The 25,763-nt window shown below is 45.7% G+C and overlaps 1 protein-coding gene across 3 annotated transcripts in view; it reads right to left on the bottom strand.

Annotated features, from left to right (window-relative positions):
* Nucleotides 1-25,763, bottom strand: part of LOC115799113 (receptor-type tyrosine-protein phosphatase mu-like) — a 144,230-nt gene that overhangs the window by 68,142 nt on the left and 50,325 nt on the right. For all 3 annotated transcript variants that reach the window (XM_030756088.1, XM_030756089.1, XM_030756090.1), the window contains exons 5-14: nt 24,977-25,055; nt 24,087-24,202; nt 23,801-23,975; nt 19,124-19,236; nt 17,513-17,693; nt 3,989-4,142; nt 3,601-3,776; nt 3,393-3,502; nt 3,111-3,312; nt 2,444-2,546 (exon numbers count right to left, since the gene is read on the bottom strand). In XM_030756088.1, the coding sequence (XP_030611948.1) occupies nt 2,444-2,546; nt 3,111-3,312; nt 3,393-3,502; nt 3,601-3,776; nt 3,989-4,142; nt 17,513-17,693; nt 19,124-19,236; nt 23,801-23,975; nt 24,087-24,202; nt 24,977-25,055 (1,409 nt within the window). The remainder of the gene's footprint in view (nt 1-2,443; nt 2,547-3,110; nt 3,313-3,392; nt 3,503-3,600; nt 3,777-3,988; nt 4,143-17,512; nt 17,694-19,123; nt 19,237-23,800; nt 23,976-24,086; nt 24,203-24,976; nt 25,056-25,763) is intronic.

Raw genomic sequence — 25,763 nt, 5'->3', positions numbered from 1 at the left:
ACGCTCTCGTCGCAGGACTTGTTGTGTGTATGCGACAGTAATCTGATTACAGCTGCAGGTCGCCAGCGGCAACACCTTTTGTCCTGTGATGTGTGGCTCTTCTATATGAGTGTGTGTGTGTGTGTGTGTGCGCCTGAAGGCCGACACACACTCCGAGTCAGAAGAAACAAAAGCAAAGTTAAATATAAACACGCAAACCTTAAATCGTATCTCGGAGCAGCATCTGTTCAATCTGATGGATTTCACATCAGCTATCATGTCGATTAACACAGTGCATGTCACACACACACACACACACACACACACTCCAGCCTTGTTCCTGCATAAAAAGAAAAACATACATCTCGCTGCGCCTGAAAAGATCCATTTTCCTCTTTTCAGCCCTCCTCTTTCTTCTTCCCCACTCAAACACAAGAGTCACGTACGAGTGACTGAAGACAATCTGCAGCATTCACCGTGCTCTCTGAATTTCTCAGCGCTCACACAAAACACTGAAGTATCAGTGAGGATGTGCAGGTGCTTCCATGAGATCATTTTCAGACATTTAACAAACCCAAAGAGACCTGGAGCTGAACTGGAAGTGCTGCTGATCATGAAACGCCGGCAGTGGCTCCATTACTGCAATAATACTCAGACTCTAGCTAACATAAACCTCACTGGACTCCATCAAACACTCACTCTGTCTGAATCATTTTCATGGCATGAAACGGGAGTCACAGGATCTTCATCTGAGAGACGAGTCTTCGTTCCCAGGGTACGAAACGCTGACGCTCCGTCAGCGCGTCGCAGCCATCAGCAGAGTGACAGCTGAAGCTCAGCTCTGACACGTTTGATTTAAACAGAGAAACACTGGGAAACTTCAGCTTGTTTTTAAGTTACCGTGAACTGACTGGAACCGCATTACAGGAGCTAACAGACACTGTCAGATGTGCCTGCTGCTAAAACTGCCATCAGGGTCCAAACACGGGTCCAAAATGGTCTCAATTCTTTCAGCTCCAATAAAATGATCAGTGTGGCTGTTCTCACAGGTGCTATCATGAAGTTTAACACCCAGGTGTCCATGAAGATCTACCAGGTTAGCAGTCAGCAGGACGTTAGCTAGCTAGTTTCCATCTAAAGACAATGCACCATGTTCAAACTGTGCTGCAGTCTGGATTTAATGAAGAGGGAAACTAAACGGGGGGTTTGAAGGGCTGGTGAACTTGGGCTACCTGATATATAATCATGCTACAGAGCTCTGGTTAAGCTACCACAAACACATTAGCTGAGGGAAGATGAGGACGAAGGTTAAACTGATCTCAGTAAAGATTCATGTTGAAGACTTCAGCCCAGAGATGACCCATCCACAGCACAGGTCAGCCATGAAGCTGCTGCTGTGTGGTTTGGATGACTCGCTGTGAGAAGGTCCTGACCTTCAGGTATTTGGTGTCCACAGCACCGGGAGCCCACGGGCAGCAGTTAGAGAGCTGATAAAAGCTGCAGAGCTCGACAGCTGAAGACTTTATTAAAAAAAACAAGAGCCTCGTCCAACACGGTCCATACGCCGGCAGGAAACCAACCAATAAGGCTGCACACTACCCAGAATGCAACAGTCTGTGCAGCACTGCAAGCAGAGCTGCCACAACATCAGCATCACTGTGGTCAAAAGAAGTGATGGTAGCACATCCTCAGGAGATTTCAGTGTTATTCAGGTTCATCTTTGAGGCCGTGTTTGTGAGTTTGGTCTGTTTTGGCAAATGAAACAAAAATGAGTGGCTGGAGGTACGAAACCAGCAGCTTTTTCACTATGTGAGAGTCCCGTAAATCTCTCTGATACAGCACTGAGACACCTCTGACCTCACACTTACAGGGCCCTGCAGGGACAGCCCCCCCCTCCCATCTCACAGAAACACAAACATCTGATATTCATCCATCAGACGCCTCACAATCCCGCTGCTGCTCTGTGGTCACATGACAGAGCTTTTCTGTCCGCACACGTAAACACCGTCTCACATGCTGCTTCCTGTTTGTAAGAAGAGATAGTGTTGGCTTTGTGTGTGTGTGTGTGTGTGTGTGTGTGTGTGAGAGAGATTGACACATTAGCTGTTAATCCCTTGTTAATCCTCAGAGTTAGCAGCAGGCTCTGATTAGCCCCGCCTGCTGATTGTTAATTAACCAAATCCCTCGTTACAGCTCGGTGACAGAGCCCGCTCAGCTGTTGACATGACGACTGTTACTGCGGATACTGCCTCCCTCTGGGCGGGTGTGTGTGTGTGTTTGAATGTTTTTAATTTCAGGAGGAAGTCTTAATTTCCTGTTTGTGATGTGAGCGATGTGGCAGTTTGCCGCCTCACTTCCTGCTTCAAAGTGGTACACACCGTCGCTTTAATCTTTAACGCCAGCGCCATGAAATCTTTATCGAGTGGGAGATTGATGCCGCTGAATATTTGAACAGGTGTGTTACCTGACCGGAGCCCCTCGGCTCTGAGCCGGCTTCAGCAGGACGGTGACGGTGGAATCGGTCTGATTCAGAGGAGACTCCTGATCGTACGCCGGCATCAGAGGAGCTGAGGAGGAGGAGGAAGAGGAGTTACAACATGTTCAGCTCATTCCCTCCTGATTTACCTTCATACTGAAGCAAAAAGCGGAAATGATTCTGAGGCATTACATGAGGAGAAACATCACACCCCAACAAACAGAGGACACACGAAATCAGCTGATTCGTCCCAGACGTTAGCTCCTTTGTTCACGTTGGAAACATGTGAGGAAGAAATGGGATCGGCGTTCCTCACCAGGCCTATAAAGCTTCTAAACATTAAGAATGCTCCTCTGGGATTAAACACACGACTTATGCATATAAATGAACCGCAGTGAAAATCTTTGGGTTTTCAAAATAAAATGTCAGTAAGCACTGCAATTCGTTGAACAGGAACTAACCCTGAGCCTGTGCCCGGTCATCCACATTTCATTCAGATTGATTGGGTTCGTATCTCGAGGTCATTTCGTAGTAAAGCGGACCTGCTGGTATTACAGAAGAACCCCCTACGAGTCTCTTTCAGCAGTGCAAACGCGTTAAAAAAAGCTTTCTTGCTTTTATACCAGCGTCTCCTCTCTTACTTTGACAGGCTTACCTGAGATCTTGGTGGTGAACTGGGTGATAACGGGGGGTCCAAAGCCTTTAACCGTGGAGGCTCTTATTGTGAAGGAGTAGGTGGAACCTGGGTAGAGGCCGGTGAACACGTGGCTCGTCTCATTGGCCAGTTTGAACACCTTGCCGCTCTGATTGGACAGGTCAAACTCCGTGTCGAAGGAGCTCAGGGCTTTGTAGGAGATCTGTGGAGGAGAAAGGACCCAGGTGATTGACAGGGGGCTGACGGGGTGGCTCCAAAGCTCGCTGGGAGTTCTGCGTTTACCTCGTACTGCCGGATGAGGCCGTAGGTCTGCAGCGGTTCCCTCCAACTCAGACTGATCTGCTGCTCGTAACTGCTGCCGAGGATCGAATCCACAGGGACCGCTCCGGGAACTGAAACACAACAATTTAACCAGAGTTACTGTCACAGGACAAATGAGTAGAAGATGGCGTCTACTGTGACTCTGCTGTGACTCCACGGAGACGCGTACCATCCTCGTCCGTCAGCACCAGCAGCTCCTCACTCTCCTTGCGTCCTTCGGGGTTGCTCAGGATCAGTCTCAGGCTGACGTTGGTGAACGGTGGAAGGTTACGAACGGTGTGCTGAGGCACGGTGCTCCTGGTGTCGTACACCTCCTCCTCCCGCACGTCCTCCTTCGCCGGCTCCCTGCAGGAGTCACAGCAGGAGTTTAAGCTCCTGTTGGCCCCTCCCTTTCTCTACCTGTGGCCCCTCCGTGTCTGCTTGCAGATTCCTGCTCTGCTTACCTGTTGATGGCCCTCTCCTACATCCACCTGTTAGCCATGCCCTCTAGCTCACCTTTGCTCTACCTGCTTGCCCTGCTTCTCATTACCTATTGGCCCCTCCCTCCCTGTGCGTACCTGCTCAGGGCCCCTGCAGGTCTGTAGCGGTACTGCACGGTCAGGTTGTAGCTGTAGCAGCGAGTCACGTTGTATCCGAATGGCTCCCAGCGTACTGTCACCTGTTTGGACTGAATCTCGACGACCTCAAGATGCTGCGGGCCGTGCATCGGATCTGAAACAAACAGAAACATGTGATGAGCACAAACACCTGAGTTCACCTGTGGCCCCTCCCATCCCCTCCACAGCGATGGAAGCGAACTGATTCCCTTTCCTGCTGTCCTTAATTCTGACTCGTGTAAACATGTTTGGTTGATGCTGCCGGCAGGAGGATTAGACTGTTTGTCCTTAAACACATCACATCTCTGCAGGAAACAGTGTGAATGTCACGTTGTCACGTCTCTAAAATCCTCTCTGAGTTCTTCTCTAATATTTAAACTGAAAACAGAGCTGAGGAGGGATCAGCCACGCTCTGCTGCCTACTGTCGCCCAACTGGTGACTCACTCCGGGGTCGAGTCGGTGCTCAGCCAGTCAGAGGCGGGACGACCTGACCAGGTGACCCTGCTCTGAATTTCTTCATCACTTCAATATTTTTGTCACTATTCCTTCGTCTCCATCAGCTGACCCTCCTCTCTGTGTTAATGCCCGCAGCTGCAAGCCATATGTGTCATATGGCTGATAACCAATCAGCTGACAGGCGGCTGAGGCTCTGTGGTCATTTATGGCATGAGTCTAATATTTCTATTGATTAGAAAAACTAGACAGAAAAACAGAGAGCAGCAGAGCACAAATAAGATTCAAACTAACAGTTTGTGTGCCTTAAAAGTCTTTCCTTTGTTATCCTGATGATGTGGTTTGTGTTTGAGTGTCTTCAGCAGAGGTGAGAGCCCATTAAAGGAGTCAAAAGGCTTTTTTCTCCTCTTCATCAACAGGACCAAACACTTTCTTTCTTATTGTCATCTGTAGTTTGTTCTTCACATTCAGCCTATCAGCTGTTTTTAGCCTGAATTTACTGTTTTCTTGTTGCTAATTGTGCATCCTGGAGCCTCCACCTTCCTGTTGTGTTGATCTGTGAGAGTCTCACACAACCACACACAACAGCAAACCTGCAATTCCTCTGAGGTCCAGCAGGGTGCCACAGTGAGTCAGTCCCCATGGACTCCCATAACTTTACAGCAGAAATAAATTCACTTCAATTTTATTTATACAGCGCCAAATCACAACAGTCGCCTCAAAGCGCTTTGTATTGTGGGTAAAGACCCTACAATAATACAGAGAAAACCCACCAGTCAGAACGACCCCCTATGAGCAGCACTTGGTGACAGTGGGAAGGAAAAACTCCCTTTAACAGGAAGAAACCTCCAACAGGACCAGGCTCAGGGAGGGGGGGGTCATCTGCTGAGGGGGGAGACAGGACAGGATTATTAGGGGCGTGGCCTCTCTGACTGACAGGTGGATGGTGACACAGGTGGCTGTAGCTGCTAGCTAGACCTCTGGACTGTGTTTGTTGGAGCCTTTTAATGCAATTATCTGACCAATCATATGGCTGCTATGGCTTCATTGGACTAACAGACCGTCCAAGAAGGCGGAGCTCCAGTTTGGGTCTAATTTGGGGAACTTATCTGAGGGTTCCTTCAGCTCTTTATTTGTGTCTGTTTTAAGGCTCTTTTTGCTGTGGTGATGCAGTTTGAAGGTTCACCTTCGTGCTGTCGATCGGATTCTCGCTTGAAGTCTTCCTCTGAAGGAATCCATCTTCACTTTGTCGTGTTGGGGAATCGTACATTTTTAACCTCTTAATTTCACTGATGCACTGATGTACATATTAGTGGAATATGGTTTACATTCTTTTATCTTTTAATTAGTCTCTGCACTGTATATTTTGTAATTTTGTAATATTGTGTTATAGTTATAGCTCTAATATCTCTGTATATTTGCAATTTGTATACTTGTATATTGTCTTATAGTTTTTATACTTATTTGTTTTTTCTGTAAGCACGAAGTACCGCAGCAATTTCCTAATGCTGTGAACCTGTTCACCCATATAGCAATAAAAACCTTCTGATTCTGATTCTGATTCTGATTCCTCTCAAACTATCGAGGACCTGCAGGGCAAGGGTTGATTTGGCCACGTGCTGAACAGGTGAATTTTAGGAAACTAAAAGGTGTTACCTTTCTGTCTGTATTTTCCACTTGGCTTTTCAAACAGGCAAAAATATATTAAACAAGTGGATGTTAACCAAACCCAAACCCTAGATGTGTGGTCAGAGACCTGGTGGATACTGAGAGGTTAAAATAGAGGCTCTAAAATGCTGAACAAATAAGAATAGAATAGCTGACCAATCAGCACTCGGGACTGCAGACTCCTCCCTGAATGTTCCCGGAGCGTCACGAAGTACAAAAACAGACCGTGAGCTTTCAACTCAACCTTTATGAACCAAGAGCCTGAACACAGACGGCTGATGAGACACCAGAACTGATCCACCTGGGAACTATGGGGCCCAGTACAGGCTGGTTCCTGGATCCAGTCTGGGCTCCTCAGAACCACAAAGACCTGCAGCTCCCTCCTCCTCCTCCTCCTCCTCCCTCCGAGCCTCCAGCAGCAACTTTAAACCCGAACTTCCACTGAGACGGAGAGAGGGAGATTAAAGGAGGCTGAGTGCTCCCACACACACACACACACACACACACACACACACACACACACACACACACACACACAGTCTTTGTAGTGGCCAATCTAAGTGCTTTATTTCAAGATGACAGACAGCGATCCACTCAGAGAGGGAATGATAGATGAGAGCAGGAAAGAGCAATTTCTCCTTACAACCCCCCCCCCTTCCCGTGTGTGTGTGTGTGTGTGTGTGTGTGTGTGTGTGTGTGTTACTGTATCTCTGTGTGTTTTCAGGTGTTTTCTGCAGTGGGTGAACAATACCTTTCCTGTTCTTTGTTGTCATTTGTGGTTTTGTGTGTGTGTGTGTGTGGTCGATTGTGGCTGCACAGAAAACTTCTCTTCCTGTTATTGAGCCTCACAGACACACACACACACACACACACACACACACACACACACACACTGCAGGCTTTTAGATGAACACAATAGAAGCACTTGTGAGTTTCTGCACCTCGATTCTTGCTCTGAAAGAGAGATGTCGACTTAAATGCTCCGTCTGTGGGGAACACACACATACACTCACACAGAGACATCGCTACGGCAACAATGTGGGTCGGGGGTCAAGGGGAGGAGGGGGGGATTGAGGTGGATCCTATTACCCATAATCCCCAAGGGGAGAGTGAATGCTATCACATAAAATCCTCCCATTCCCCTCTGAGCATACCTGTGTGTGTCTGTGTGTGTGCGTGTCTGTGTGTGTGGTCGTCACGGTTTCCATCCCATAATTTTTTGAGATGACATTTAAATCCGACTCAGAGGGAGCGCCCTGTTGCTGATGTCATCAGGTAATTTTCCACCACAAACTACAAACGACGACCTTCAAGAACTACAGGGCGCTGCGTTCACAGCCCGTCTGAGTTTCTGTAAATTACAGCGTTAAACAAACACCTGGTTTTCTGAAGCCTCGTTCTGCTGCTGCGCCCCCTGCTGTCTGCAGCGTGGTGTTTCCATCAGGATGACTTCAGTCAGAACCTGACTGTTTCCACCTGCGGTGATTCACAGCTGAGAGTATGGACCCGTCTCCAGGAGCCTCTCATGCTTTCATGTGCACATGGGGAAAGATGAAATCAAACCACACCAGCAGAAAAATAACCCCAAACACAACTTTTAGCAAGCTAATAAGGAGCTGAGACAAGGTGGGTTCAATCCAGGCAGAACAGGTAGAAGGATGATCCAGTTAGCTGCCTGCTAGGAGCCACCTCAGCTAACCCACGTGAACTGGAGCTGAACTGTGGTGGTGGTACAAGCCGCTGTAGAGGTGTGAGGCTCTGATGCTAACAGAGCTGCCATCACGTCTCCATCTCACAAAGTTCAGATTTATGATCCTAAAGGTCAGGACTGGGAAAGTAAACCAGCCACACACCTGCAAAGGTGAGCTGCAGATCTGCAGACCCAGAGTGTTACCTTCGGACAGCCATCAGCTGATGTGGGCCGGCTTTGAGATCAGCTGATCAGACAGATGATCAGCTGATCTTTTCATCATCAAACTGAATATTTCAGGTTTTCAGAGAATTTTTTGATTTCCAACCAAACATAATTTGAATTTCAGGTCATCCAAAGTTTTGCACAACGTGTTGAATATTCACAGCTGAACTGTGTAACTGCTCAATCTGATCAAATGATCAGAAGAGTCTTCCTACACCCTGTTTTTAGATCCCAGCTGAGTTTATGAAACGTTATCCTCTGAAAGCAGACTGGGTTTGGGACTTCGTGTAACAGAGGAGCGCTCTCTGAGCTTTGGAGATCAGGTGTAAACAGCTGCTGTAGATGCTGGAGCTCCGAGCAGCAGAAAACAGCTCAGCTCTTCACTTTCTGTTTCACTGACGCAGCCTCCATGTTTTTCACACTCTATTTATCACAGGTTCGCTCTCTCATGCCTCATTACCTTCACTTCAGCCACATGTAATGCTTTTATTGTGAAAGTATCGCAATCTTCAGCATGATGCAGCTGCAGCACGTCGACTGGAAACAGCTCTGCCACATTTATCTCCACATCTGTGGCTCTCAGCTCAGAAGCTGCTGGTTCTTACTAAACACCCACACCTTCAGGAACATCTCGCAGATGAACAATTTCATCTTCAACCCTGACGTCTGACTGAGGGATGCTTTGAGCCAACCTCTAAAGAACTGGACTCAACATCCCAACAAGAATGTTCAAATAAATCTGACCATTATTTTTAACATCTCTATTAATGGGCTATGTACCAAGGTGGCTGTAATTAAACCTCTACTTAAAAAGCCATCACTGACCCAGCTGTCTTAGCTAATTATAGGCCAATCTCCAACCTTCCTTTTCTCCAGCTCAGAACTGACTGCAGACTCCACTCAAATTCCTACAAACACTCATATATGTCAGATATTACACAAAAATAAAATGAGGTGACAACAACTTACTGAGCCCACACGGGGGAGGATGAAGAGATAGTCTTAGCTAATTATAGGCCAATCTCCAACCTTCCTTTTCTCTCAAAGACTCTTGAAAGAGTAGTTGTAAAACAGCTAACTGATCATCTGCAGAGGAACGGTTTATTTGAAGAGTTTCAGTCAGGTTTCAGAATTCATCACAGTACAGAAACAGCATTAGTGAAGGTTACCAATGATCTTCTTAGAGCCTCTGACAGTGGACTCATCTCTGTTCTTGTCCTGTTGGACCTCAGTGCAGCTTTGATGCTGTTGACCATAACATTTTATTACAGAGATTAGAGCATACTATAGGTATTAAAGGTACTGCACTGCAGTGGTTTGAATCATATTTATCTCATAGACTCCAATTTGTTCATGTAAATGGGGAGTCTTCTTCACACACTAAGGTTAATTATGGAGTTCCACAGGGTTCTGTGCTAGGACCAATTTTATTTACATTATACATGCTTCCCTTAGGCAGTATTATTAAAAAGCACTGCATCAATTTTCATTGTTATGCAGATGATACTCAGCTTTACCTATCAATGAAGCCAGATGACACACATCAATTAGTTAAACTGCAGGAATGTCTTAAAGATATTAAGGCCTGGATGACCTCTAATTTCCTGCTTCTAAATTCAGATAAAACTGAAGTTCTTGTTCTCGGCCCCACAAATCTTAGAAACATGGTGTCTAACCAGATACTTACTCTAAGTGGCATTACTTTGGCCTCCAGTAACACTGTGAGAAATCTTGGAGTCATTTTTGACCAGGATATGTCCTTCAATGCACATATTAAACAAATATGTAGGACCGCTTTTTTGCATTTGCGCAATATTTCTAAAATTAGAAACATCCTTTCTCAGAGTGATGCTGAAAAGCTAATTCATGCATTTATTACTTCTAGGCTGGACTATTGTAATTCATTATTATCAGGCTGTCCTAAAAGCTCCCTGAAAAGCCTTCAGCTGATCCAAAATGCTGCAGCTAGAGTACTGACAGGGACTAGAAAGAGAGAGCAGATTTCTCCCATATTGGCTTCTCTTCATTGGCTCCCTGTTAAATCTAGAATAGAATTTAAAATTCTTCTCCTCACCTACAAGGTCTTGAATAATCAGGCACCATCTTATCTCAAAGACCTCATAGTACCATATCACCCCAACAGAGCACTTCGCTCTCAGACTGCTGGCTTACTTGTGGTACCTCGGATACTTAAGAGTAGAATGGGAGGCAGAGCCTTCAGCTTTCAGGCCCCTCTTCTGTGGAACCAGCTTCCAGCTTGGATTCAGGAGACAGACACCCTCTCTATTTTTAAGATTAGGCTTCAAACTTTCCTTTATGATCAAGCTTATAGTTAGGGCTGGATCAGGTGACCCTGAACCCTCCCTTAGTTATGCTGCTATAGGCCTAGGCTGCTGGGGGGTTCCCATAATGCACTGTTTCTTCTCATTCACCTTATTTACTTTGTTTATACTCCCCTCTGCATTTAATCATTAATTGATATTAATCTCTGGCTCTCTTCCACAGCATGTCTTTCTCTCCCCTCAGCCCCCCCTCAGCAGATGACCCCCCCCCTCCCTGAGCCTGGTTCTGCTGGAGGTTTCTTCCTGTTAAAGGGAGTTTTTCCTTCCCACTGTCACCAAGTGCTGCTCATAGGGGGTCGTTTTGACTGTTGGGTTTTCTCTGTATTATTGTAGGGTCTTTACCCACAATACAAAGCGCCTTGAGGCGGCTGTTTGTTGTGATTTGGCGCTATATAATTAAAATGAATTGAATATATCAACACGCACAATATGTACAATATTACATATTAATATGTATTAATATGTAATAATTAGTAAATGTAAGCTGTGGACTCTGAATCCCCACATTAACAGGATGTTTTTTATCTTTTGTTGGGTTTAAAAAGCTGAACTCGTCTCCCTCCTTGTTTCTGAGCCTCCCTCTTCCTGTGACCTTTCCAGCCAACACGACCCTGACTGATGGAAACAGATTTCCAACATTCACCCCGCTGACACACACACACACACACACACACACACACACACACAGCTGCTCCTTTGTTCTCAGTGAAAAGCAGGAAATTTCGACCTTTTTGATTTTTGACTACCATGAGAACCTCTCTCTCCTCGTTAGTGTCGTGTTTTTCTTTCGTGCTTCTCGTTCATCACGCCGTTTCTTTGGGGTGAAAAAATGCCTGAAACTACTTTTCCTGTATAAAAATCTTAGAAATATGAGACATGGATAAAATTAAGTTGATAGAATTCATTCTGGAATGAGACGATAAAATTATCATTGCAAGATTTTGTTGCCTGGTCCTTCTTCTCATAATAACTGCTCATATAAATGGCTCAAAGTGTGACGCCCCCTACAGGCTGTGGCCACAATAATAAAGATAACATGCTGCAGATGTGTGTACAAATCAGTGGGATTTTAATGTTTTTGTATGAGGAATAAATCAGCTTTTTAAGTGACGTTTTCACAGTGAAGGTTTTGAAGGCGTCTCAATTCATGGAACACCAGTTATTAACCCACACACACACACACACACACACACACACTGAGTCTGGTTTAATGACCATGACTGCTGTCTGTTCTGCAGTCACTTCCTGTTTGTGTCTGATTGATGGTCCAAACTCTTCCTCCTGCTGTTGTCACACTTTCAGTTTAAACACCACAGAAGAAGAACTGATTTCAGGCAGGCAGACGAGTGATGAACATCTGAAGGTGACTTTAGGATGAAGGAGAGGAGGAGGAGGAGGAGGAGAGGTTTAATTTTTCATTTCCAGGAGATTTAATATGAGAGCAGGGATGAAGACGAGGAGGAGGAGGAGAGATGAGAATCAGTGATGGATGATTGGTGTTGCTGACCAGAACAGGCGCTCAGTGAGAGAGAGCAGCTGGAAGCCAGCGAGTCCAGTTTGAACAAACTGGTTTGAATCATTCATGCAGATCTTAAACGTTGGGATTTCTGGGAAATATTCAGCTTTAAATAAGCAGAGCGTCATTAGCTGTGAGCTCAGCACTCCTCACAGGAAGAGTTCAGGTTTTAGAAATCAAACTGTAATTTAATGAGTGGCTTTAAATGATAAAAATAAAAACAATTCATCTGGATTAGAGGAAAACATCCAGAAGAAACTGTTAGATGCTGCGAGCATGTAAGCAAAAGGTCAGTACGTTAACACAGCAGCCTGCAGTGCAGCATGTAACCCACAGAGGGCGCCACCTTCAAACGTGGACCCCGTGTGAGCTGAAAAAAGAGAAGAACATGTTTCCTGTTCCAGCTAACGCTATTAGAAATAAAACCAACTCATTCAAAGTGGAAGTGATGAAAACTGATCGGCTTTAAAATGCTGAACATTTCCAAACTGCTAAACCAGCGGCTGCAGAGCTGAAACTCCAACCCGAGACACGAGGACACTCCCAGTGCATGCTGGGAAGTCTGCTGCCTCTGTGGCAAACTCAGTGTGAGGCACTGAATGAGCTTCTGTGAGGACAGCTCACAGCGGAGTATTCATGGAAGAAGGTTTTAGGCTTTTCTTTACTCCAGTGCGTGAGCTCCTTTTCTTCTGGCTGTGGTAACTTTGGCCTCACAGTAAGTCCCAAGAAAACTGAAGTTCCCCATCGGTCCAATGCAGTCCTGTTCTGACCCTACATCACTGTGCATGGCGAAACTCTGACTAACTCCAAGAAGTGTGTGTACTTGGGCAGCACTATCAATGATTTGGTCAGATCTCCGAGGCCAGCGCTGACCCTCCTTTAGCTCCATTTTTGGTCTCCTCCAGCAGCTTGGTTAAAATCCCGCCTCTGCGTTCCAGCTCATCTCTGACTGATGAAGATGATGAAGACTTAGCGTTAGACGACGGAAAGCTCCGTGAAGCTGGAACCTCAGAAACCCAGAAAGAGAAGTGAAAGCACTAAAACGTCTCGGAGAGCCGAGCAGAGCGTGAAAATCTGAGGTGGAAAGAGAAGGACGTCAAATATTGATGGCATATTTTTCTAAAAGCCTCGACAAACACCACACACACTTTAATGGATGTTAACACACACACAGACACACAGAAAGGTTTTATTTCATGACCGATGCTCAGCTCCGTCTGTGCGTTTCTCTAAACTAGGATTTCAACTTTCCAGTGGATTCCTGTCTTCATAGCTCCGTCCTCCTCCTCCTGGTTCGGCTCCAGTCCAGGGATAGGTCCGGTTTCAGCGTGCAGGTTTTCCTCTTTCACAGTCAGATTTGGACTTTCTGCCTCATTTGATTAGATTTATCACCAGCTTTTCTCAGGGATCAGCGCTGATACCTGAGCTTTTTACCTTCCTCAGCTTTAAACGTATCGATCGCTGCAGACTGCCGGCCGCTCCTCCATCGGATGTCTCAGAAAAGCTCTGAAGATGTTATTGATTCATTGTGAGACCCCCACCCAGCTGGAATCTACAGGACACAGTGTTTGCATCCACAGCTCATCACACCTTCATTTCTCTTTATGAGTTTAAAGATCTTATTAGCATAAACTACAGTCAAACTGCTGCTCATACACATTTCACTGGAAGGTCCAAATGAGTCTGTGGTTACACGGCTCTCAGGTGCATCATGGGAAATGCAGGATTGTTGGGGTTCTGCAGTTTGTACTTACAGAACATAAAACACTGAATCAGTAAGAAGGAAACTGAATGTTTGATGTAAATATTATATGACAACATATATTTTTAAATGATTCTGTAAATGAATGAAGGAAGAGTGATACCTCTGTGTGTGCCTCCTTATCTCAGGACACATTCACGCCTATGTTAATAATAATAAAGGAAGGAGAGAGAATACAAAGTGACTCCTGCTTGTGTCACTGTTGTGTAAAACATGTTTACATCTGAAGCTCGTGCTGATGTTGGGTTTGTTCACAGCAGACGGCGAACGCAGGACGAATAAAGTTTGATTGAATCCCGTCTTAGATGTGTCAGAGTGGAGATCACAGGAGGACGCTCACAGCAGCGCCGACTCTGAAGGGAGCACGAAGAGTTTGTCGGACCGATTGGCGATGAAGACGAGGGCATGAAGCAGAATGAGAAATGATGAAGGGCTGTTTATCTGCCACCACACTGAGTCGCCTCACTGAGCTCTAAGTCCTAAAGCTTGTATGATGGACACACTCATCCATTATTAAACACACACACACACACACACACACACACACACACACACACACACACACACACACACACACACACACACACACACACACACACACACACACACACGCATGCACGCACGCTGCTGCTTCATAATTCATTGGCAGTAAAATGAATAAATAAAAGTGAGTTGAAGAAAGAGACGCGTGTCATCACAGCAAACGCTGAGTGTGTCACAAACACACAAACACTCTGTGAGCTGCCAATCACACACACATGCACACGCGCACACGCACACACACACACACACACTTTAACATATCTTTTGTTTCTCCGTACGAGTTCCTCTCAGAGGAACGTTTGTTTTAGTCTGCTGACATCCCAGAGGGGTAGAGGTTATCACACAGACTGGCACGATCAGTTTGTTCTGTCATCAGGAACATACTGAGGAACCCAAAAACCCTCACAGAAACCTGCTGTGAGAACCGTACCAATGACCTAAAAAATCTCATCAGGGCTAGAACTTAATAAGGTCCTGAGCAACCTCACCAAGGGCCCAGAGAACCTTATCAGGGATCACTTCTCTCTCAGACTGCTGGCTTACTTGTGGTTCCTAGGATACTTAAGAGTAGAATGGGAGGCAGAGCCTTCAGCTTTCAGGCGCCTCTTCTGTGGAACCAGCTTCCAGCTTGGATTCGGGAGACAGACACCCTCTCTATTTTTAAGATTAGGCTTAAAACTTTCCTTTATGATAAAGCTTATAGTTAGGGCTGGATCAGGTGACCCTGAACCCTCCCTTAGTTATGCTGCTATAGGCCTAGGCTGCTGGGGGGTTCACATAATGCACTGTTTCTCATTCACCTTATTTACTTTGTTTATACTCCACTCTGCATTTAATCATTAATTGATATTAATCTCTGGCTCTCTTCCACAGCATGTCTTTCTCTCCCCTCAGCCCAACCGGTCGCGGCAGATGACCCCCCCTCCCTGAGCCTGGTTCTGCTGGAGGTTTCTTCCTGTTAAAAGGGAGTTTTTCCTTCCCACTGTCACCAAGTGCTGCTCATAGGGGGTCATTTTGACTGTTGGGTTTTCTCTGTATTATTGTAGGGTCTTTACCCACAATACAAAGCGCCTTGAGGCGACAGTTTGTTGTGATTTGGCGCTATATAAATAAATTTGAATTGAATTGAATTGAATTGAATTGAATAAAGAACCATGTGGCCATAAAAATCTATAAACGAGCCAAAGAACCTCATCAAGGACCAACAGACCTCATGCAGAACCATTACATCCTCACCAAGGGCCACTAGAGCGTTCTTAACGACCATCAGAACCTCATCAAGGATTAAAAACCTAATCAGGGACCCCTGTCAAGGGTAATTAGAACCTCAGCAAAGACCATCAGAACTTCACCAAAACCACCAGACTGTCATCGAGGACAATTACAAGCTCCCCAGTGACCCAAACAAAATCAGCGAGGACCATTAGAGCTTAAAAACTCTTAGAACTTCACTGTGGAGTATGGTTTTCACCATTCCTCCTGGCACAAGGGGCTCCCAGTCTGTGGAATTCTCCACATCCATACAGGAGACGTGTGGATAACAGCCTGTAAAAACACGGCATTAAAGCAGAACCTGCTCCTCACTTTTAGAGCTCAGCGTGACAGGACTCAGAGGCTGGGGGTTATGGAGGCTGTAATATGGGGGCTCTACAGACAGACGTGTTTATGGGAACACGACAGCAGCTGTGTGCAGCAGCAGGTCTGAGACGCTGGCGTGTTGAAACCTGACGCGCGTGTTCACATAGCGTCACCTCTGAAATGACTGACATGAAGTCTGCAGCACGGCTGAAAACACTGAAAAAGGCTGGACGTACAAACATGGCTGCAAAACATGGACAAACAGACGTGTGTCACACACACCTCTGTATCACATCTGTATCACACACACCTCTGTGTCACCTCTGTGTCACACACACCTCTGTATAAAATCTGTATCACACACCTCTGTGTCACACACACCTCTGTATCACCTCTGTATCACACACCTCTGTGTCACATCTGTGTCACACACACCTCTGTATCACATCTGTGTCACACACATCTGTGTCACCTCTGTGTCACACACCTCTGTGTCACATCTGTGTCACACACACCTCTGTGTCACACACACCTCTGTGTCACATCTGTGTCACACACCTCTGTATCACATCTGTATCACACACCTCTGTGTCACATCTGTGTCACACACACACCTCTGTGTCACATCTGTGTCACACACACACCTCTGTATCACATCTGTGTCACACACATCTGTATGAAACATACATGTCACAAATATCAGCGTCAAACGCGTCTACATCACACGTCTGTATCTGCACTGATTCATCATCTGATTGTTCATATAAAAACATTTTTTCATGTTAAACCTTGTTTAGTGTTTTTATTTCTTGAAGTAAATTGTGAATATTTAATCAGTGAGGAAGATTTTGCATATTTGAATCTCCTCTTTCTGTTCAGCTCAGATTAATTTGATCATCGTGAAAAAAAAATCATTTTTTTGGCTTAAATTTTAAACATTTTTTAAAAACTGTAAATCCAAGTGGCTGCTGATGCTCTTTGTTTATAAATGAAGTTTATCTTTAAAATGAAGAACTGTATGTTGCCTGAAAGTATTAATATGCTGCCATCCTAGTAAAATAAATATAATCATACTGTATAATACTATACTGAAAACACTGTTAGGTTATATTCTCTCAGTACATTAAAACTCAAAGACAAGTATCTCAATAAAAGCAGATCAAATCTACCACTAATAATAATAAAAATAACAAATGGAAATGAGTGGAACAAGCAAACAATCCACAGATGGAGTAAAAACTGCAGCAGCACTAAAAATGCTGCACCTGTGTAATTAGCAAGCTAATTGCTAATTACATCCAGTTTGTTGTTTGCACACACACACACACACACACCTGCAGCACTGTGTGTGTGTGCATGCATGTGTGTGTGTGTTCATACAGAAGATTAAACGCTAGCATGGTGTGTACACTATAGCCATTAAGAGCTAATGAGTGTGGCGCTAACAAAGCTGGCTGTCTTAATGACCTCACCGTTAACCATTAGCCACCTGATGAGCTCAGCGCTAACGCAGCTTAGCATGCCACACTAATGACTCAGCCATTAACCTCCTAATGAGAGCAGTGTGAGTGGAGCCACATTGTTAGCTGCTAGCTGCTAGCAATCAGTCGAGGGACATTACAAAACAAAACCGAGTTTAATGACATGAAATGACCCTCATCACTAATTGGCTGCAGGGCTGGACCATGTGACCTCACTGTCACTCACCTGCACACTTGGTCCTGGCTCTGAGTGGTGGTCCGGGGCTTCCTGTGCCTCCATCCAAGGGCCTGGTGAGGAGCACACTGATCTCGTACTCTGTGTCGGGGTCCAGGTGTCCAATCTTGTGAGTAGGCTTATCGACGGGCGTGGTGTCGATCAGCATGCCTGCCATTGTACGGTACTCCACCTGAAAGCAAAGATGATGTTACAGTTAGAATCCCTCACAGGTCCCACACAGAAAATCTTATTCCTAGACTACAAGAGCCTCATCTGCCCACTAAATCCAAATGTGACACCACTAGAACCTCACCTGAGTCCTCACTAACCTCCTCATGGACCACTGTAACCTCTTCTGAGACCACTACAGTATCATCTGAGATCATTAAACCCTTATCTGAGCCAAAAGAATCTCACCTGAGACAATGAAAACCTCATCTAAAATCCTCTCTGAGCTCTGCTGAGACCACTTGAAAACTCACCAGTCCATTAAACCCTCATATGAGATCATTAAACCCTTGTCACAGACCACTCCTCATGAACCACTAAAACTTCATTTAAGACCACTCGAACCTCCTCATGGAGCACTAGACTCATCTGAAATCACTCTAATCTCCTCATGAACTAGTAGAACATCCTTACATATGCATGGTGATGTCTGCATTAAAAGTCTAAGCCCTAGTCACATAAAGGGATGATTATTTAGCCTACTGGGATTAGTGCACATAAGTGGACAATTATTATGGATTAGAGCATGACATAGGCATTAAAGGTACTGCACTGCAGTGGTTTGAATCATATTTATCTCATAGACTCCAATTTGTTCATGTAAATGGGGAGTCTTCTTCACACACTAAGGTTAATTATGGAGTTCCACAGGGTTCTGTGCTAGGACCAATTTTATTTACATTATACATGCTCCCCCTAGGCAGTATTATTAGAAAGCATTGCATCAATTTTCATTGTTATGCAGATGATACTCAGCTTTACCTATCAATGAAGCCAGATGACACACATCAATTAATTAAACTGCAGAAATGTCTTAAAGACATTAAGGCCTGGATGACCTCTAATTTCCTGCTTCTAAATTCAGATAAGTTATGCTGCTATAGGCCTAGGCTGCTGGGGGGTTCCCATAATGCACTGTTTCTTTTCATTCACCTTATTTACTCTGTTTATACTCCACTCTGTATTTAATCATTAATTGTTATTAATCTCTGCCCCCCCCCCCCCCTCCCCCCCCCCCTCAGCAGATGACCCCCCCTCCCTGAGCCTGGTTCTGCTGGAGGTTTCTTCCTGTTAAAGAGAGTTTTTCCTTCCCACTGTCACCAAGTGCTGCTCATAGGGGGTCGTTTAGACTGTTGGGTTTTCTCTGTATTGTAAGGGTCTTTATCTACAATATAAAGCACCTAGAGGGAACCATTGTGATTTGGTGCTATGTAAATAAAACTGAATTGAATATGACCTGAACAAGTTAAAAAAAAAACTCATAACAGCTGTTTGGAGCTAAATTATCTTTTAATATAAACCCGTTAAAGGGACCTGCAGGCTAACACGCTGACAGAATATGCTACATTTGCTAATGTCATGTTTGCAGCCATGTGATGAATCATCAGTCACCTCTCTCTCAATGATTGGTCCGTCCCCATTGATCGAGTTGGCGTTGAGTTGTATCCACAGGTAGGTGGCACCGACTGCTGTCAGCTGAGGAGGGGCAATCGGCACGGGGGGCTCTGAGGGACAAAAAAACCTAGATCAGTCTTACAAGAACACCCACACATAATAACACACACGCGCGTGCACGCTCTCTTCGGGGTTTCACTGAACCCTTAACGAGGGAGGAAGGTGTTAACGAGATAATTAATATTCGTGACCTTCGGCGAATCACAGCAGACCTGGATTCTATTACCCAGAATCCCCAGTGGTGCTGCTCTACTTCCTCCTGACCCACTTCACCCCCCCCCCCCGCCCCCCCCCAACAAAAACACGCACACACACCAAGTAGGATGAAACGATGTGTTTATCATGTTCACATTAATACCTGTGCGCCTGTGTGTGTGAACACACACACACAGAGATCAGGGAACACCCACACATATTAACACACACACACAAACACACACACACACACACACACACAGTCTGAGTGACAGTTCAATCAGAGGTTTAGCCGCCAGGGATTGTGGGGATATGTGTCAGGTCATGTGACCAACAAACACCTCCTCACCTGTCACAGTGCACGTTTGAAGACAAATAACACACACGCACTCATACACACTCACACACACTCTTAATCCTGGTATTGATCAGCTCGACTGAAACTGATATCACTCAGATCTGCTTCCTCCTCACATCTCAAGACACAAACTGAAATCTATGGAAACCACTCATGAAAAAAAATATGGCAAGACCTCCTTACAGTATGTGCATACCTCGATATGAGTTTATATACTAAGATAGTCCCGCTGACTCAGCTGTCACCTGAATTAACAAGGTCTGCGCCAGATGTTGGAGAACCAGGACATACTGATGATAAATGGGCTACTGGAACAAGGTTACAGCACAGCTGGACAAGCGATGAGGATCAGTAAGTGTTGGAACGCTACTACACATGTAATCCTAGTGAATGGGGTTAAATGAAGAGGATGTGGGACCTGTGGATTTTTCAACACCCAACATCTGGACTGACATTGAAACAATTCGTAGCTCAGTGTCCATACATCTGCAAAAAGCAACTGCTATCACAGCTAGAGACTGACAAGGTACAACACAAATACTACATCAAGGGGGAGCCAGGACGTCGGGCCAGGGGGGAGATATCATCATCCCCACACTCCAAGATGGGGCACCAAGCCCCAATAATTGGTATTTGTCTCTGGTGTAAGAGGTATACCAGAGACAAAGAAGCCATGAGAATACACTAGAGGAGCTAATGGATAAGACACACCCAGAGTAGCTGACTGAAGGCCAGATGGTCCTGATTCCCAAGGATCCCGAGAAGGGACCGGTCCCATCCGACTACGGGCCAATAACCTGCCTCAGCACAACATGGAAACTCCTCTCAGGCATCAGAACAGCTAAGATGAGCAGGCATGTGGCACAATACATGAGCGGGGCCCAGAAAGGATTTGGCAGAGACCAGGGGAGCAAAATTCTCTGGTATACCTGTGGCTGGAGCTGACCACCTCGAACACCACCTGCCACACAAACATGCACAGGCTGCTCAGATAAAGCAGTCACTCAAGACTGTAAGACCAGACTGACCAACCTGTGCACCGCCTGGATTGACTACAAGAAAGCCTATGACTCGATGCCGCATACATGGATCCTGGAATGCCTAGAACTGTACAACAACAACAGGACCCTCAGAGCCTTCATCAAGAACATCAGAACAACACTAGAGGCCAACTTAAAGCCAATCACACAAGTCACCATCAAGTGTGGGATCTACCAAGGAGATGCTCTGTCCCCTCTACCCTCGTCCCCTCAACCAGATCATCAATAAGACTGGCTATGGACACCGACTACAGAATGGAGCAAACATCACCAACCTGGAAATCCAGAGGTCAAAATGGGACACGCCCCCAAAGGTGGTAGAGAATGACCGAGCTAAGATCCTGTGAGACTTCCAGATACAGACAGACAAACTTGTGATGGCTAACCAACCGGACATCGTACTGGTGGACAAACAGAGGGAGAAGGTCGTAGTGACAGATACTATACCAAGTACCAATACCAAGTGATGGCAACACAAGGAGCAGTGACCCCCCCCCAAACTGGGAGAATGGCAGATTCCAGGAACAACATCCGAAGAGCGCAGTCCTGGGAACAGCTAAGATACCGCACAGGACATTCAAACTCCCAGGCCTCTGGTAGCGGACCCGAGCTTGGAGGACAAAGACCGCCCACAGGGCATGTATTATTATTATTATCATTATTAATATGATGATGATGATGATAGCATAGATGTTTTTTTTTTTAAGGTTTACAGTGGCTGATTTTCACAGTGGTTACATAGACGATAACCCCTGTAGTGTCATCGTAAAAAATAACTTTAGCCACACAAAGAAAACAATCTCCTGGTAACACAAATGAATATTTGGCACCAGTCTGCAGTGTGCCATTAACAGGCTGATCTGCCCTTCAGGTTCATGTAAAATAATTTTTTGTTGCAGTTGTTTTTAATCAGCATTTGGCCCATTAGCATTAATGAGTCAAACAATCTCCAACTGGACCAATTCCCACAAACTTTGTAGCACAAATGATTCTGTTTCCAGGTAAAACCACCTGTTAGCTCAGAGCAGCTCGTTATCGTTGCCTCACCTGGATCCCTGTGCCTGTAAGGGGGCGGAGCTGCCTGAGCCCCACCCACAGTAACAGTTGTGAGCAGAAATGAAGTGAAATGAGATTGTGTGAAAGCAGCAGACACAGCTGCTCTCTGTTCTTCATCCTCCATCTGTCTTCACGCTCCTGAAGGCAGCACATTGCTCCTCCCAGCTGTTGATGCAGTGCTAGTTAGCATTACCCAGCATGCTCTGCAGTGGGCTCTGTTTATAAATGTGCAGTTATTGTCTATCATAATGTTTGAAGAGCGCCATCTGTGGGTTATTAATCGGTGTCTCATTGTTTTTCCATCATAGAGTAAGAATTAAGAGGAGTGTGCTCCACAGCGCCTCTGGTGGCAAAAATAAAACATTTAAAGACTGAAAAGTGGTGTTTGAGCCCCCACGGCACTAATGCACACACTGATGTTAGATTTAAGGGAAATACAGAACTAATGAACCCATAAAAGCCAATCAGAGATCAATCGAAACCATCAGAGGCTGCCAATGGATCACACTGAACAATCTGCTGCATTTTCCTTCTTAAGACTGAAAGAGACTTTTAAACATAAAATCATAGAATTAACGTGCATATATGTACTCATGTTGGTTTTAAATATGATCACTTCCCCAATGAGCACTACGAGGCCCAGATATGATTCGGGGGGGTTCCCCTCAGATCCTGGAGACCTGCGGTTACTGGGAGCAGCAGGGGTCACCCTGAGCTGAAGGGTAAACGCCATCAGGAGGTTTTAATCTAACAGGGAGAGAACCTCCCCACTCCGTGTTCCTCCCAACACTTTGGCGTGACGGGAGGAAAACACCCAGGGTTCTCTTCAGCAGATGAAAGCGACGCTTCAGAGGCACCTGACAGCTCTGTCGCACCGAACACGCCGCGTTTAACGAGTTATCGTTAACACGCCGCGGGGCCCGTGTGTGCGTTTGCAGCTGGGTTAGGGCGCTAACGCTCTGACAGGCAGCAGCAGGAAGAGGAGGCTTTTACTTTGGAGTGATTCATCTTCACAGAAACACTCTGACAAAACGCCGCTGATTCTCCCTTTTTAAAATGGCAAACTGACTTTCTAATGAGGCTCTCCTCTAACCCCACAACACACACCACAACAAAACACACACACTGCAACGCACACTGCAACAAACACAGTCACAGAACAGTAATGAGGAGAGGAGCTTTAATAAAACTCTTCCTCGTTTGACGACGGAGTCATTAAAATAAAGATATGACAAACTGCAGCTTTGATCTAAGGCGAGCTGTGGGGGGGGGCACACACAGACAGGTGAGGAGAGGGAGACAGGTGTCGCCTGTAAGATTCATTTCTAATAAACAAATGATCACCATATTGTTCCAAATACTAAAATCAGTTTTTACAGTTTGGAAAATCAAAACCTTTTTCATAAACAACCTGATAATGTTGGAGCTGAGAGACGTCTGTGAGCGCTAAACTGACCAATAACTCAGAAACAGTGCTGTGAAAAACTCCAGCCCATCATCCAGCAGAGCCTCCGTCAGCACCAGGAAGTGGAAGTTAACGGTTTCCTGTGTGGCTCACGGTCCACTCAGTGACTGACCACACAGATCCTCCGCCCACCTCCAACGTGCCAACAGCTGGCCTGAGGTGTTCGGTTTCCTCCAGATGTGCTGTGGAGCATCAAACATGCCCTCTTTGTTCAGATGCAGCTCTGCAAACCTAAGCCGTGCTGCCATGACCTTTAACCTTTAACGTGATAACTGAGGCCTGTCGAGTCTGAGATGGAGCGCTCGGTTTTTTGTTTTGGAGTGAATCTGCTGGGACAGTGTTGGGTTAGGACACCTGATGGCTCCAGACCTTCTGCTGTTTTGGAGGCTCTGATCAGTTAATCTGCGTATGTGATCAGGATGTGACTGCACAGCGTGAACCAAATGATCGATGCAACAAAAATAAGGGTCATCAGCAGCCAGTGAGAGGTCAGCACTAACGTTTGACTGTGAGTTCAGCGTAGGAGGACACGCCCACGCCTCGTTCTGATTTGGCGATGCAGCGGTAGCGTCCAGAGTCTCCCTTGGTCGTGTTCTCCACATCGAAGCTCGCCACGTACCGCCGGAAGTTCGACGGTTTGGTTTCCCGTACCACGGCCTGCCGGCCACCCATACCCTGCCAAGAAGAAACACACAACCTGAACTCACTTCATTGCACGGACAGCACACAGCCTGTGGTGCTCGCTGTGTGCGACGCTCATATCGATTACACGTACTGATGGATCACCTGCAGGTACAGCAGCAGATTGCTCTGCGGACGTCCGTTGACGGTGCACTGAAACGTCGCCGTCTGTCCTGCATTCACCTCCACGCCTTTGATGTGCAGGAAGTGAGGTGTGCTCACTGAGGACATGGACAGAAACAACACAGGTTAGAGGTCACACACTGATGACATCACCTGACTGATCTCGCTGCAGTAACACTGAACCTTTTCCCTGATCTCTTGAGCCAAAGAGCAAAAATTTCCCTGATCCAATCAGAAAATAGATGCTAGAGGATGCAGGTCTGTGTGTGTGTGTGTGTGTGTGTGTGTGTGTGTGTGTGTGTGTGTGTGTGTGTGTGTGTGTGTGTGTGTGTGTGTGTGTGTGTGTGTGTGTGTGTGTGTGTGTGTCTGTGAGAGTTTTCAATCAGTTTATTGGACAGTATTGACGTAAAAAAAACAGGCAGGAAGAAAAAGTTCAGGTCAAGGATGTTTACTTTTTACATAAAAGACACACACACACACACACACACACACACACACACACACACACACACACACACACACACACACACACACACACAGGGCACCCTCTGTGTGTGTGTTGTGTTTCATATAACAAAACAACATCAAAAATGCGAGTCTTCAGTTGCGCAAGTAGATAAACAGACGGATGGATCAAAGTCCATGCTAATCAATTTATATTTTAATGAGCTCCCCTGCCTCCACACACTCACACACACACACACACACACACACACACACACACACACACACACAGTGACCTTGATTCTACAATGCCAGCTCAACTTTTAACATTGTTATCCAATTAAGTAGCCAAACCTCGTTAACCAATTAGGAGCCTGTTCTACAAGGGGGCGGTGCCTTTCTGTGTGTCTGTGTGTGTGTATACTTACTGCACTGGTGTCCCTGCAGTGTGATGTCCTTGATGGCCAGAATGCCTCTGTGTCCGGTGCTGACCGCCTCGAACACCACCTGCCACACAGACACACACAGACCGCTCAGACCTGAAACCTTTACGGTTTTAAAGGCTCCGTGTTCTCACTTTAATCCCACGTTACACTGTCAGTGCTTCAAAACCTGATCTGAATGATGTCAGGAGGAAGTAGTCAGAGCTTTGGCCCAGGCTGGGACATCTGATTGAAATCGAGGCAGGTCCTGGATCTGAGCGTCATCTGTGCAGATGAGCTGGCCTGTTCTCCAGTCCTGCTGCTTTAAATATGTTTGCCATTCCTTAAAATATTGACTGGCACATTTTAGGTGTCATTTTGGGACAGTTTCAGAATCATTACATGAAACATGTAATGAAAAGAGCATGCCAAAGGAAACTTTATGAAAACATTCTGCTTTTCCAGATCAGACATCTGGTCAAAGAAAAAGATTGCTACCGTAACTTAGTAGCAATCAGGCTGAAGAAGAATTTTAATAGTAAGTGCAGAGTACTTGTTTGTCACAGTCACTTAAACTCTAAAAATGAGAGAAATTTGACCAAATTAAAGTGAAATAACTGATCATGTTTTTCTCCAGGGGTCGGGGTTAGACGGTGTCTTGCTTTTCTCTCTAATTGTCTATTAAAAAAATAAACTTCTAAGCATCATAAATCTCTGATCTAGCGTGACATCAGACACTGGTTCAGTTTCTCCATCAGCCAGTTTGATGAATTCACCTTCAATCCTCTGCAGA

The sequence above is a fragment of the Archocentrus centrarchus genome, chromosome 20 (assembly GCF_007364275.1).
Source record: "Archocentrus centrarchus isolate MPI-CPG fArcCen1 chromosome 20, fArcCen1, whole genome shotgun sequence".
NCBI classification, from domain to species: Eukaryota; Metazoa; Chordata; class Actinopteri; order Cichliformes; family Cichlidae; genus Archocentrus; species Archocentrus centrarchus.
This window is presented reverse-complemented; position numbering and strand designations above follow the sequence as displayed.